Raw genomic sequence first — 15,058 nt, forward strand, 5'->3', positions numbered from 1 at the left:
CCTGTGAAAAGTTCCAGACCCCCTCCCCCCCTCACAACCACCTTATAAGTAGTAGATGCTTGTTACCCTGCTCTAATACTCTGGCCACCTGATGCGAAGAGCCCACTCATTGGAAACGACCCTGATGATGCAAAAGACTGAAAGCAAATGGGGGCGGCAGACGATGAGATGGTTGGGTGGCATCACCAACTCAACAGACATGAGTTTGAGCAAACTCAGGGAGACAGTGCAGAACAAGGGAGCCTGGAGTGCTGCAGTCCATGGGGTCGGAAAGAATCGGACAGGACTGAGCCACTGAACTAGAGCAACATGCTCTCTTACCTCCCGCTCCTAGCCTGGGATGGAGGGCAGCCCCTCCCCCAGCTCACAGCGCCCCCTGGCTTCTTAGATCTGTAAGTAACATATCTTGGACTCGCCTTTGAGTGTATTAAAACCTTGTCCTACATCAATCAATTCGACCATGGGTTTCACCTCCCCAAAATGGGAACTGGATGCTGACGGAGGTACCTGCCCTCCCAGTGGGAAGCTTATGTCGCCTCCTCTAGCAGGTTCCAACCTGCATGTTCTTAGTTTGATACAACAGCTCTGGTTTCCAAACAGAACTCTCTCAGAAGACAAACTGGCCATGCTCTAGACTAACATATCCAATTATCCAGTTGATCCAACTAGCTTCCTAAACACACCTCTGCAAAATGAAGACAAATAGGCTCTCACATTGAAAAAAAAAAAAGACCCTAGCTGCAAGGCAGAAGACAAAGGTATTACAAATGTGTCTAATATTTAATTAAAAGTTATAATCACATTAACTAACAAGTAAAATATATATTCTCTCCTAATCTTTTCCCTGGACAAACATACCTATATGACAACCTGGAATGCCAGATTCAAATTTAGGCCTCTCAAATCCCAGGGCATTTCATATAAACATGGCAACACACGGAGACCTTCTCCCCACATGTGTACACATGAATCCCCTAATCCCATGGGCAAGTTGTTCTCACAGCCTCGCACGCTTGCAAAGAGCTGTTCCTTGTCTGGGGGTCTAGGCGTGCACACAGCAGTGGGACAAGCCACCCTCAGGATGGAGAAGGGGGAAACGCTCCCTGAGGGCAGGCAGGCTGCAAAGACCCCATTGGGCCTTGCCTGACTGAAAAGGGGTGAGACTAGAAAAGAGCAAAGTGAACTTCCCCAAAACATAGGACACGAAGCATGGGCTCCTCTCGCCAAGGTCTAAGGGGGCGACTGACAAGGTCACATACAAGCTTTCAAAAGACACAGATGCTTATCATAAATCTCCTCAAATGCGTCCCGGGGTTCCCTACCCTTCCCTAACCAAGACCTGGCCATCTATCAAGGTACCATTCACTCCCTCCTCTGTTGGTAGTCAGAGCATTCACAGTGTGCAGTTTGCATTTCACTGTTAATTGCATGATGTTTTCTGGATTTCTTAAATCCTGTCAACTGGATTGGTTTTGTTTCTCTAAAGTAGTGATTCCCAACCAGGGGCCGTTCTGCCCCCCACAGGAGACATTTTACTAAGTCTGCAGACATATCTGGTTGTCTCATTCAGAGGACAGAAGACATGGGTGCTGCTGAACATTCTACAATGTACAGGACAACCCACTAAAACAGTGAATTATCCAGCCCGGGATGTTAGTGGCTTCCCAGGTGGCACAGTTGGTGAAGAATCCGCCTGCCATTGCAGGAGAGACAAGAGACACAGGTTTGATCCCTGGGTGGGGAAGATCCCCTGCAGTAGGACATGGCAATCTACTCCAGTATTCTTGCCTGGAGAATATCAAGGGCTGAAGAGCCTGGTGGGCTACAGTCCATGGGGTCACAAAGAGTCGGACACAGCTGAGCACACACACACACACCCACACACACGGGTGTTAGTAGTGCTGAGACTAGGAAATTGTTCTAGAGGAAGAACTCTTAGAAATTACAGAGGATGCTGTCTACTCCTTTGACCCCACATCGCCAAGCAGAGTGTCGAACCTCAATAAATCCTTGCTGGTTAACTGACTGGCTAACTGGGCCCACTCCTTTATAAAATGTTCATTCACGCAGTAACTCAAGAAAAACGAGTGTGCCGGTAACCATGCTCAGCTCCACGTACACAAACATGAAGGAGTTGGCAGAAGAGGCAGACAAGTAAACTGGTACTTTTAATACAGCTTGAGAAATTACCAGATACTTATATATTTATTTATTGTGTCTCCCCTCATCAGCCTAAAAATCTCCGGAAAAGTAAGGATTCTGTTAAGTTCACGATTGTGGTTCCAGCACCTTCTATGGTAGCAGTGGTAGAAACAGTAGTAGATATTGTGGGTCAGAGGAAAAAAATGCAATAACAGGCACAATGTTTTCTTGTTGGTTTTGTTTGGTTTGTTTTAAAGAAGAGTCTAACACCGCCTAGGGGAGAAGGAAGGAAAGCTGCCTTGAGGGAAGTCAATGTGAACTACGCACTTATTACACTCGGCCCTCGGTACCCTCGCGGGGTTGGTTTCAGGACTCCATCCCAACTCCCTACCCTCCCACCCCCACCCAGCTCCCCAAATTCCCCAATGTTTAACTTCCTTATGTACAATGGCTAGTAGAGTCTGCCCTCCATACTTGACGGTTCTGCATCCGAGGATTCAGCCAACTGCAGGTCTTGAATTTCGACTCGAAGCTGGTTCAACCCGTTGAGGTGGAGCCACAGATACGGAAACTGTGGACACAAAGGGCCAACTCTATATGCCAGAAACAGTTCTCAGCATTTTCAACACACTGTCTATTTTAAAGCTCAAAACACTTCTACAAAAAGCCAGCCTTTACATGTGAGGAAATGGACCATGAAGGCTGATTAGCTCAAGAACAAAACAGAGGGTGGAATCAGGATTTGAACACAGCTAACTTCGCATTCTTTGTTCTTAACCACTGTTAGTCACTATGGAGAGAGGAGGAAGGATTGGCCGTGAGGGCTGGGCCTTATGGTCTTGAAAGAAAAGATTCCAGGTAGAAGGGATGGTACAACCAAAACCAAAACAGCCTGGCTTGTTTCAGGGACTGTATGTAACCTTTATCAATCTGACTAAATCATAAAGGAGAATACTGATGAAAGATGATGGCAGAAAAGTAATCATGGCCAGATCATAAGACACATCAGCAATGTTTCATTTCCCCAAGATTATCAGGGAACAAGCATAGGCTTAGAGTCTAATAGCTCTAGGTGGAATCTCAACACCATCACTTTGTTAATGGTTCTCTCTGAACCTCCATTTCCTCAACTGTAAACCAAAGAACGTACAAATATAAAACGGGAACTTTATCAAATAGCTATGGAAAAACAAGACAACCAATACAAGCCCTAAGGACAGGAGCTGATACATACCATGAGTCCAAGCAATGTTAATGACTCTTTTTTGCTATTTGGGAAAAGGAAATGGCTATCCACTTGAGTATTCTTGCCTGAGAAAGTCCATGGACAGAGAAGCCTGCAGGGTTACAGTCCATAGGGTCAAAAGAGTCAGACACGACTTATTGACTAAACTGAACTCACCACGGTCATTGCTGGTCAAGTTTTTTCACGTGTGAATCTGCAACATAATGGCAGCTTATTTTCGTTAAGCACCAAATTTATTAAACCATCTTCTTCCTAAATGACCTTTGCAGTGAATTCCACAAATTCCACACTTAACAAACATGGGAACCTACATTCCATATGCATAGACGTCTGCTCCCCACCTCTCATCCCCTCACCTCCACTGCCCCATGCCCTTCTGTACTCACCAGGGCAGCTGTGAAAACACCCAAAGCTTCCAGAAACCATAGATTAAAAACCAGGACAGAAAGGAAAGTGCAGAAAGCTATAACTGCTTAAAGACTTAAAGACTAGCAACTTAAAGCCTTTCCAGGCAGGAAGAATGCACGGGACCCTTCGCCACCTGCCCGCTCTCATTACTGGTGTCCTCTCTGCCCGGAACATCCTTTGCCCTCCCTCACTACTCCCCCATCCTAACAACCTTCAAGCCTGAGGACAAATACCACTCCATTCAGCTTCCCTCCTTCCCCGGAATCAAGCGCCAAGTTCTGTGAATTTCCCCAGCCCTTTGCTTTGTATTTCGATTGTTGTAAGGATCACTTATTAAACAGAGGTACGAAGCAAGCAACATCCTTTTAAGTGCTATCTGTACGCTATCAGGTAATTTTCACAATAAACCTGTAAGAAATGACTACAAGCCCCATTTTACAAACAGGGATGGTGAAGCTCTGAGAGTTGAACTTACCAGTGGCCATACAACCAGACAGCGAATTCCAAGCATGTGCTGACAGTCTCACAATCTGTAAGTTTTTCACTCTGTTATGCTGTCTCTAACAGGTCTATCGCCAAGTCATTGGTTGGTTATATACATATATGCCTGTCGCATAGGATGACAGCAAGTACCTTGATGGTAGGAACCAGGGCACATTCATCTTTGTAAAACATGGGTAGTAATGTACCCATTCATATAACGTTCTTAGGAGAACTAAATCAGACAGGATATTTAAAACACTTAACATAATGTCTTAGGAAGCATCACTATGAACAAAGCTAGTGGAGTCACATTCTGAAAGATGACGCTGTGAAAGTGCTGCACTCAATACACCAGCAAATTTGGAAAACTCAGCAGTGGCCACAGGACTGGAAAAGGTCAGTTTTCATTCCAATCCCAAAGAAAGGCAATCCCAAAGAATGCTTAAACTACCACACAACTGCACTCATCTCACACGTTAGTAAAGTAATGCTCAAAATTCTCCAAGCCAGGCTTCAGCAATATGTGAACCAAGAACTTCCAGATGTTCAAGCTGGTTTTAAAAAAGGCAGAGGAACCAGAGATCAAATTGCCAACATCTGCTGGATCATGGAGAAAGCAAGAGAGTTCCAGAAAAACATCTATTTCTGCTTTATTGACTATGCCAAAGACTTTGAATGTGTGGATCACAATAAATTGTGGAAAATTCTGAAAGAGATGGAAATACCAGACCATCTGACCTGCCTCTTCAGAAATCTGTATGAAGGTCAGGAAGCAACAGTTAGAACTGGACATGGAACAACAGACTGGTTCCAAATAGGAAAAGGAATATGTCAAGGCTGTATATTGTCACCCTGCTTATTTAACTTGTATGCAGAGTACATCATGAGAAACACTGGGCTGGAGGAAGCACAAGCTGGAATCAAGATTGCCAAAAGAAATATCAATAATCTCAGATATGCAGATGACACCACCCTTATGGCAGAAAGTGAAGAGGAACTAAAAAGCCTCTTGATGAAAGTGAAAGAAGAGAATGAAAAAGTTGGCTTAAAGCTCAACATTCAGAAAACTAAGATCATGGCATCTGGTCCCATCACTTCATGGCAAATAGATGGAGAAGCAGTGGAAACTGGCAGACTTTATTTTTTGGGCTCCAAAATCACTGCAGATGGTGACTGTAGCCATGAAATTAAAAGACGCTTACTCCTTGAAAGGAAAGTTACGACTAACCTAGACAGCATACTAAAAAGCAGAGACATTACTTTGCCAATGAAGGTCCGTCTAGTCAAGGCTATGGTTTTTCCAGTGGTCATGTATGGATGTGAGAGTTGGACCATAAAGAAAGCTGAGCGCCGAAGAATCGATGCTTTTGAACTGTGGTGTTGGGGAAGACTCTTGAGAGTCCTTTGAACTGCAAAGAAATCCAACCAGTCAACCCTAAAGGTGATCAGTCCTGAATATTCATTGGAAGGACTGATGTTGAAGCTGAAACTCCAATACTTTGGCCACCTGATGAGAAGAGCTGACTCATTTGAAAAGACCCTGATGCTGGGAAAGATTGAAGGCAGGAGGAGAAGGGGACGACAGAGGATTAGATGGTTGAATGGCATCACCGACTCAATGGACATGAGTTTGAGTAAACTTCGGGAGTTGGTGATGGACAGGGAGGCCTGGCGTGCTGCAGTTCATGGGGTTGCAAAGAGTCGGACATGACTGAGCGACTGAACACAGTGCCACGCACATAACAAGGGCCTAATAATTCTTTGGCTTTGTTGTCACTGTTACCACGTCAGGAGCCAAGAATAAAGCCTTGCACATAAACCCTGAGCAGAAGCTTATTTCTGAGGAACATACACAGTGGGTAAGGACCTGACAGAAGAGACAAATGCCACTCTCCTCATGCTACTTAAGGACCTTCCAAGTGACTCAGCGGTAAAGAATCCACCTGCTGGTGAGGGTGGGATGATCTAAGAGAATAGCAGTGAAACATGTATATTATCATATATGAAATAGATCACCAGCCAGTCCAGGTTCGATGCATGAGACAGGGTGCTCAGGGCTGGTGCACTGGGATGACCCAGAGGGATGGGATGGGGAGGGGGGTTCAGGATGGGGAACACATGTACACCCATGGCTGATTCATGTCAATGTATGGCAAAAATCACTACAATATTGTAAAGTAATTAGCCTCCAACTGAGGAAAAAAAAAAAATCCACCTGCCAATGAAAGAGATACAGGAAACATGGGTTCAATTCCTGGATCAGGGAAGATCCCCTGGAGAAGGGAATGGCAACCCACTCTAATATTCTGGTCTGGGAAATCCCATGGACAAAGGAGCCTGGAGGGCTGCAGTCCACAGGGTCCCAAAGAGTAGGACACAACTGAGCACTCAACACAGAGCCTGCGACCTGACTATTTAATCAGATGCAGCAAGAGTTGCCTAGAAAGCTTAAGTTTCTATGGTAGGGTGAACTGATTTATGTATCTTTCTACCACTATGTGGATGAGAGGGAACCTTTCTGTTTAGCAAAACTCTTAAAGCTTGGTTGCTTTCTTGCTGCTCCCCATCCTCCCAGGGGATTTGTCAAAGTTTCCCTCTAAGGAGTCAGGCATGTAACAAGTTCTAAGCTTGGAGAAGAAAATCACAAAAGTAAGTGGAAGCACAAAAGGCAAAATGGAATCTGAAATTCCGATGCTTATAAACCTAAGCAAACACTTTCTTTTGTCCTCATAGTATTTTATAAGACTTTAAACCATCACATTCTTTCCTCATATGTTTTTGTCAGCCACCACACAGGAGGAGGTAAGCTGTCTCAGAGAAAGCAGCTGTCCATCCTTTTGTCCACTGCTATCCTCGAGGGCCTAACTCAAATCTGGTGCACTGTAGTCACTCATTAAATATGGGTCGACTGACTGGCTGCAATTATTTGCATGTGTGTATATATGAATATGGGCTTCCCCGGTGGCTCAGTGGTAAAGAATCGCCTACTATGCAGGAGCCACAGGAGCTGTGGGTTCCATCCATGGGTCAGGAAGATCCCCTGGAGAAGGGCATTGGCAACCCACTCCAGTATTCTCACCTGGAGAAACCCAGAGGAGCCTGGTGGGCCACAGTTCATAGCATCACAAAGACTTAGCATGCATGCATACATATATGAATATATGTATTTATGTCAATACATATACATACATCATTTCATGGTTTATGAATAAACATGTATGTATCCCCACACATAAATGTACACGGTACATTTATGCACATGTGTTTATATTTGTGCAGAAGATATGTCAGACTGGAAAACACAGATACCTGTTTGCCAAAGTTGTGTCTCCTTGACACAACAAAGGCTTCTGGCTGACCTGTTTCATATTTAACAAACATAGACAAACCTCGTAGCTCACAAGGCTTCCCTCATAGCTCAGTCAGTAAAGAATTTGCCTGAAATGCAGGAGACCCTGGTTTGATTTCAGGGTCAGGAAGATATCTTGGAGAAGGAAATGGCAATGCATTGCAGTATTCTTGCCTGGAGAATCCCATGGACAGAGGAGCCTGGCAGGCACGGGGTCACAAGAGTTACACATGACTTAGTGACTAAACCACCACCACATGACAAACCTAGACAGTGTATTAAGAAGTACAGACATCACTCTGCCAACAAAGGTCCGTCTAGTCAAAGCTATGGATTTTGTCATGTATAGATGTGAGAGCCGGACCCTAAAGAAGGATAAGCACCAAAGAATTTGATGCTTTTGAACTGTGGTGCTGGAGAAGACTCTTGAGAGTCCCTGGACGGCAAGGAGATCAAACCAGTCAAATCCTAAAGGAAATCAATCCTGAATATTCATTGGAAGGACTGATGCTGAAGCTGAAACTCCAATACTTTGGCCACCTGATGCAAAGAACTGACTCATTGGAAAAGACCCTGATGCTGGGAAAGATTGAGGGCAGGAGGAGAAAGGTACAACAAAGGATGAGATGGTTGGATGGCATCACCGACTCAACAGACATGAATTTGAGCAAACTCCGGGAGATGGTGATGGACAGGGAGGCCTGGCGTGCTGCAGTCCATGGGGTCACAAAGAGTCAGACATGACTGAGCGACTGAACAACACCATTACTATCTACGTACTAACTATCCAGATGTTAAAAAATCAATTAAACATCCAGAGTAAAAAACAAAAAGACTTAGCAAACAATGATACTTTGACTATCTTTCAAAATCCTCCTCCCTGTTTATTAGCTTCAGTGTAAAGCAGGGGAGGGCAGTGGGGGTATAAGGACCAATAATGATTCTTTGCAAATCTGCCAGGTGAAACATTCCAAATTCTTCTGGCCTGGCCAAGTGTCCTTATTTAAGTTGTAACATTTACAACTTACAATTTACAATTTATAACAACTGGAATGATACTATTGACTGGTTATATGTGCCAGACACTGGGCAGTCAATGGTTTGGTTTTTTTTTTTTTTACCTATTTAAACTTTAAACCAGCTCTTCAAGGTAGATGTTATTATCTCCATTTATTCATACTAAAACTAAAACTCAAAAAGATAGAGTAATTTGCTGAAGATACTCTGCTGTTTACCTAGTCATGGCAGTCTATAAATTCAGGATTCGACTCTGAAGCCCACTCTTTTTCAGCCCACCAGGTTCTTCTGTCCATGGGATTCTCCAGGCAAGAATAGTGGAATGAGTTGCCATTCCCTTCTCCAGGGGATCTTCCCGACCCAGGGATCGAACCCGGGTCTCCTGCATTGCAGGTAGATTCTTTACTGCCTGAGTCAAGCAGCCTGCATTCAACGGTACCTCTTACACAGTTTTATAAACACTAACTTCAAGGGATAAGTGTTCACACAGTTTTCATTTGTTGTTGTTGTTCAGTCGCTAAGTCGTGTCCGACTCTGAGACCGCATGGACTGTAGCACACCAGACTTCCCTGTCTTTCACTATCTCCCTGAGTCTGCTCAAATTCATGTGGATTTTCATAAGTAATTCTCTGCACAGAGAGACTAGCCCACATGCCAGCCAAGCACAGTGAAGATCACCCCAGGCTACAGACAGCAAGAGGCAAGTGTGTCTCAGGAACAACCCGCCTCGGCTTCTCAGAAAATGAAGCATTTTCCTCTTGATGATGTCCTGCAAAAGAAATCCAGTCTCTAACAGAGCTTCATTCTTGCTCCTCCTATAGAAAAAATGGGCTCATTCATTGCAAACGAATGGGAAGTTCTGAACTAATTTCCTTTTATTACTTGAAATGAAAGTGATTTTGGTCTTTAGAGCAAAGAACTGCTGCACGCTATGCCCTTTGAGTAGAACAATCAATACCGTGAAGGTGAGAGAAAATGAGCTCTTATATATTTTTAAGGGGAGTGGGGTTATTTTTAAACTTACTGATAGCAGAAGTCTATAAAGAGAGCAAAGGAAATTCCCAGTTTAGAGAATTCCGCTGCCTTTCCCTGCAAGGATTGGCTGTTACCTCTTTGACCTTCTTTCCAGGAGCAGGTCTGAGAAACGGAGGTAAACCATATGTTTTCAAAGTTTGTTTGTTTTCTTTTTTAATTTACAGATGTTTCTGAGCATTTGTAACAGCTGTGAAACTGTTTCAGTTGGTTCTCACCTGGCCCTATAAGCCTTTGCTCCCCATAGGAGAGCACTTCTACCCCCTCCATATCCCTAGATCGCAACCATCACAGGAAGAGCCAAGCGCAGCATCTTCAGCTGAAGGGACTGAAGGTGAAAGGGGCCCCTGACCGTGGGAGAAGCACCAGGGTGTCCCTTCAACATGACCAGGAGGACCGAGAAGAAAAAAAGGGAAGCAGCTCTCTGCCTCACCTCCAGTCTTCCCGCACAGTCCCTCCTGCCAAGAACTCATTTTTAGCCCCTTAACCTGAACGTCCCAGAAAGGAAGGGAAACTTCGACCTCTGAGTGATCCTCAGAGTTCTGATTTCCAAGCTGACTTTAGTTTTGTGTGTTTTCTGAATTCAACTCCCTGCCTAAAGCACATCTCCCGGTCACCAGAAGACAGAAACCGTGTAAGCCGAGCAAAATTGCTTTATGTGACAAAAATTCCAGCTCTGACCCCGCAAAGGTATATGACCTTGGGGGAAATTAACTCCTCCTTCTGAAGATTTAGCTTGAGGGTGGGGGTACAATGAGGATATAATATCCATTATCAGAAAGTTGATAAAGCCCCAATAAAAATCACCCAGTCCCTGACTCTTTAGCAGATAGGGTTATCAACGAGTGTCCTGTGTTTATTATGGGCTCAGTGCACAAAGCAGCGGAGCCAGGCTGGGTGTCCATGTTTTCACTGTCCACGACTCCCTCGTTAGTGACTTCTCTAACCAACCATTCACCAAACCCCAAGAAGATGCCTGGTACCTGCTTCTAGTTCTCCACTGCTCTGAACTTCTACAGAGCCCGAGATGCATCCTCATTAAGTTCAAGGGACAAAGTTAGCCTAGCTTCTTCTTCTCCTAGGTCATCGGCAAATCGCTGACTACCACTTAGGCTTGGGAAGAAAGGCGAAAAGACTTTCCAGGGCCAGGGCAGGTGTCCGCACATCTCTCGGGATTAAGGGCTGGGGAAGGGCCCCCTGACTACCGTCTCCAGGCTGGGGAACGACAAAGAAAGGGAGGAGGAGAAGAAGATCGGGATGAAAGGGGCGCTGCGAGGCAGTCCTCGCCGGTGACCCTGTCCTCGGCGCCCCGGGGGAGGAAAGGACACGAGTGGGGTGGAGCCGCGAGGGCAGGAGTACCTGAAGATTCCGGCCGCCGTCCGGTTCCTCCTCCACGCAGTGCCTTGTTGCAGGACTCCCTGCACGATCTCCTTCTCGTCCGGCAGCCGATAGACAGGGAAGACGTACAGCCAACAGAGGACCACAATGCAGAGGGCACTGGCTCCCACGGGCAGCCGGGTCCGCGGGAACTTCCACGCCAGGACGGCCATGGCCCCTCTGGATGTGTGTCGCCGGGCCCGCCCGCAGGGGCTCATCGCAGCCCCGGGGTCCCGGGGTGGGGGTTGGGGGCGAGGGCCGGAGCCTCAGCACCAGGCTAGGCGCAGCGGCAGCGGAGGGTCCCCCCACCGCCGGCCCCCCATGCACACACACCTTCCGCTTTCTTGCACGCACTGGGACGCCCGCTCCTTGGGCACCCAGGACCCCAAAGGTCAGCGCAAAGATTTTTTTTTCCAATGCAACTTTTCCAAGGATGTCTGGCTAGGGTAAGTGGCCGGGGAGCAAGTCACGAGCTACGGCCATGGTCGTTTCTCCCTGCAGAAGGCGGGCGCCGGGGTCTCCGAGAGCGCGGGGTGGCGGGGGGGGGGCGGCGGCGGGGTGTTGCTCCCGCCGGTTCTGCAGCATCACCGTCGCCCTCGGCGTGGGTCCGAGGAGAGGCTCAGCTCCCTCCCAGACATCTGTCCCGCGGCGTCCCCTTCCGAGCGATGCTCTTGCGCCCTTCGCCGCCTCTCCCCGCCTCCCGCGCTGCTGCGCCGCCAGCACCCCCCCCCCCCCGCCCGGCCGCCCCACGCCTCCCCCTAGACGCGCCAAGTCCTTGGAAATTTCCACGGCGGCCGGGACCGCTAGCCCGCCCCGGGCTTCTCCTCCTGGCTTGCCAGGACCCCCGCTCCCCACCCCTCCCGGAGAAGAAAAGAACTCGCTCTCATCAGTGAATTCAGCGGCGCGCCGCAGCCTTCCGCGGCGCCCGGGACTTCGCAGACACACGCCCGGGGATTGGTGGAAATCAAGGTCTCCCCTCCTTCCCCCACCCGCGAAATTGCCTCCTTTGACCCGTTCAGATCCGCGATGCTCGGCTGGAGAGCGAACCCCCCTCTCCCGCTCTGGTCCCTCCGGAGGTAGAGGCAAACAATAAAATAAAAACAATAAATAATAACCCCCCCTCCACCCGAATGTATATATTGAAATCCCTGAGCGTGGCCAAGGCTGGCGGATAGCCTGACCCTCCGACACGCAGCCGGCTCGCCGGGGCTATCACCCCGCCGCCGTCACCCTCGGCTCTCTCTAACTGGTTGGTTATTAACCCGCAGTGAGGCGCGAGGAGGCCGGCGGAGATTGAGTCCTTGCTGGGCCCCCACCCCCATCCCCCGGTCCCGAAGTCGCGGCTCCCGCGGTCTCTGTGCGCGCGCGCAGGCGGGCACACACGCTCGCGGGGCCGCGCGCGCGCGCGCGCACGAGGGGGTGCTTGCACCTCGGGGTCCTCCGCCTCGCCTCTGCCCTGCGGAGAAAGGTGCTGCCGCTTCCAGATGTGAGGGCGGCTGCTGGCCGAGCGAGCCGACCTCGGGACGTGACAATGCATTAGAGGCGCGGTCGCCTTCTCGCCCTATTACACGACAGGGCCGTCTGTTCCTCGACGTCTTTCTAGCTCCACCGACCAGCTTATCGCAACCCCGACCTTAGACAAGCGCCACCCGCCTGCGCCGGCGGAGTCCAGAGACCCATAGTGTCTGCTACCACTGGCGGCCGGGCGAATAGCGCGGCTACCTCCTAGCGGTTGCCTGTTCTGTTTGCTTAGGCATCGTGTCAAGCATGAAGTGTGCAGGGACAAAGAAATCCCTCAGCCTGCTAACGGGGTCGCCTTTGTCGTCAGCAGATCACAGTTTAAGGCCATAGCTTCAGCTGCTCAAGCCCACTTTGGCCACCGCGTCCCGCAAATCTACAGTGACTGTTAGGTGGCCTGATGCATCTTTATCTACTGAGAGATGGGATTTGAGAAGTTGATGGAAAGTTATTTATCAAAAATCACCACCAAAGTTTCATCCTTCCTCCAAGGCCCACTGCCCTCCGCCTGCAAGCATGCCCCAGAAATCCCTCCTACTTACTTTAGGCAGATCAAGAGATACGAAAAGCGCGAAATACCAAAGTTACATCTTCCACAGTGGAGCCTAATCCAGAGTCTTTGAAATGATGATTACCTGAAGTCCGGCAAAGTACCCCACCAACCTTCTTCTGCTCTGGGAAGGGGATTCGGGGAACGGGGGCGGTCCAAGGGGCCAGGGAAATGTGTCCCATAGTTGCCAGACTGGATAAATCATATGCCTCCTTTGTTCCAGTGATTTAAATCGAACTCAGACTATCCCAATTTCTCTATTTTCCCCCTTAGTCCAAGGGATACTCCTATTCCAATTTAAGGGCTACAAATCAATAGGACAGCAACCACAAATATGGTTTGGTTATGAAGGGGCTGTGTGAATGTTTCCCTATTTAACATCATTTAAAAATGCAGCAAAGTTGTGCCTTAAACTGAGGGGCTTCTGTGATGCAATGTGCTGTTTTTCCTTCTTCTGAAAACTAAGATTCTATTTCTCTACAATCCAGCTTCATTACCTGCTTCTCTGGAGCATGAACACTTGAATCTGGGCAGACCATTGCCCGTCCCACCTTCCAAGCCACACAAGCATCTCTTTTGTCACTGTGTTTTGTGGTCCATGTACTTCTCGTATGGGATATCTTTTTTTCTCCCTCCATGCGAATACGGTGCATCATTGAAGGCCAATCCAAGGCGCTAGGGATTTCTCCCTCTATGTGTTCCCAGATCACCTAAAACACAGACTTCGTGAGTAGGAACTCATTCAACGTTTCTGATTTCTGCTTCTATTCCCTTTGACCTCCTGATCTGAATGTATGTAGCATTGCCTGTCTCTGACAGATGATTAAACATTTAGATGTGTCATGTTGTGTTGCTAGCATTTTTCATATGTAGCTTTGTCTCAGCAACGGGGCAGTAAGAGTATTGGGTCTCATGTATCAAATGACAAGCCTATGCTTTTCATCCAAAAGAGGATCAATGTCTGGGGAAGAGCAGGAACAATATTTTACTTTTTTTTCATATTCCTCCAGGTGCCATCTCAGGCTTGAACACATACATACTCAACAATTGTTGCTTGAATACTTTATTGATAAATCTGAGCATCTCAAATTTATTCTAGCTGTTGCTAAGGCAGCACTGTTTAAGGAAAGGTATAAACCCCCATGTTTAATGTTTTAAATAAAATATTTTACCTGATATTTAGCTCTCTGACTTATATAACTTTTAGTAGGCAGTTTAGGTGTCGTTTTATAGTTCTGCATCTGAACTATAGAGCAAGCAGGGTTTGCTCTATAAACGTCTTTTACGGGACCAGTAAACACTATGTAAACACCACGGGCAAAACTACGTGATATCAGAAGTAAACTTGATGGGCAGTACTTTTGTGACATTGGAGTTGTGAAAGCTGGTCTAAGATACATCCATCACAGAACTGAAGCCATGGAGAAGGGAGAGAAAAAGAGCTCCTCTCATTGAACAGTCAAGAGAGACCAAAATGCAGAAAGATGATCAGAGTGAATGGGTCAGGTGCAATTTACAAGTTAGCTTGAACGCTAATGGTGTGTAGAGAAATATTAATAGTCACATAGAAGTATCTCATTAGAAGATTAAAAATTCAAAAATGTCATCCTTTTTTCAGTCTCCTCTCAAGTTCTTGTTGTCAGAATGACTTGGAATGAAGAGACAAAAGCCAAAAACATGCCCTTTTCACAACCAGTTACAATACCAAAGTAAATAGGGTTGTAATTTGAGAAAGACTCTGAATAAATGCATTTGCTTATTTTCACTCCCTCTTGTGACCCCACTAAAAGATGGTAAAGGAATAAAAGAGGCATAAACTCAAAAAAAAAAAAAAAAAAAAAGAGAAAAGGAAAGGATGCATAAGCACAAAAATGATGTCAAGAAGTTCACAAGTGGGTAAGCAGTTGAAGAGTGATAACTGATTTATCAGAACTGA

The 15,058-nt window shown here is 47.0% G+C and overlaps 1 protein-coding gene across 1 annotated transcript in view; it reads right to left on the bottom strand.

The window, feature by feature from the left end:
• Positions 1-11,796, bottom strand: part of ST8SIA1 (ST8 alpha-N-acetyl-neuraminide alpha-2,8-sialyltransferase 1) — a 172,986-nt gene extending 161,190 nt beyond the window's left edge. Inside the window, exon 1 of the mRNA XM_043440287.1 lies at positions 11,037-11,796. Coding sequence (XP_043296222.1) covers positions 11,037-11,272 — 236 coding nt within the window. The 5' untranslated portion in view covers positions 11,273-11,796. The remainder of the gene's footprint in view (positions 1-11,036) is intronic.
• Between the last annotated feature and the right edge of the window lie 3,262 nt (positions 11,797-15,058).

Source organism: Cervus canadensis, chromosome 21, assembly GCF_019320065.1.
Source record: "Cervus canadensis isolate Bull #8, Minnesota chromosome 21, ASM1932006v1, whole genome shotgun sequence".
Taxonomy (NCBI): Eukaryota; Metazoa; Chordata; class Mammalia; order Artiodactyla; family Cervidae; genus Cervus; species Cervus canadensis.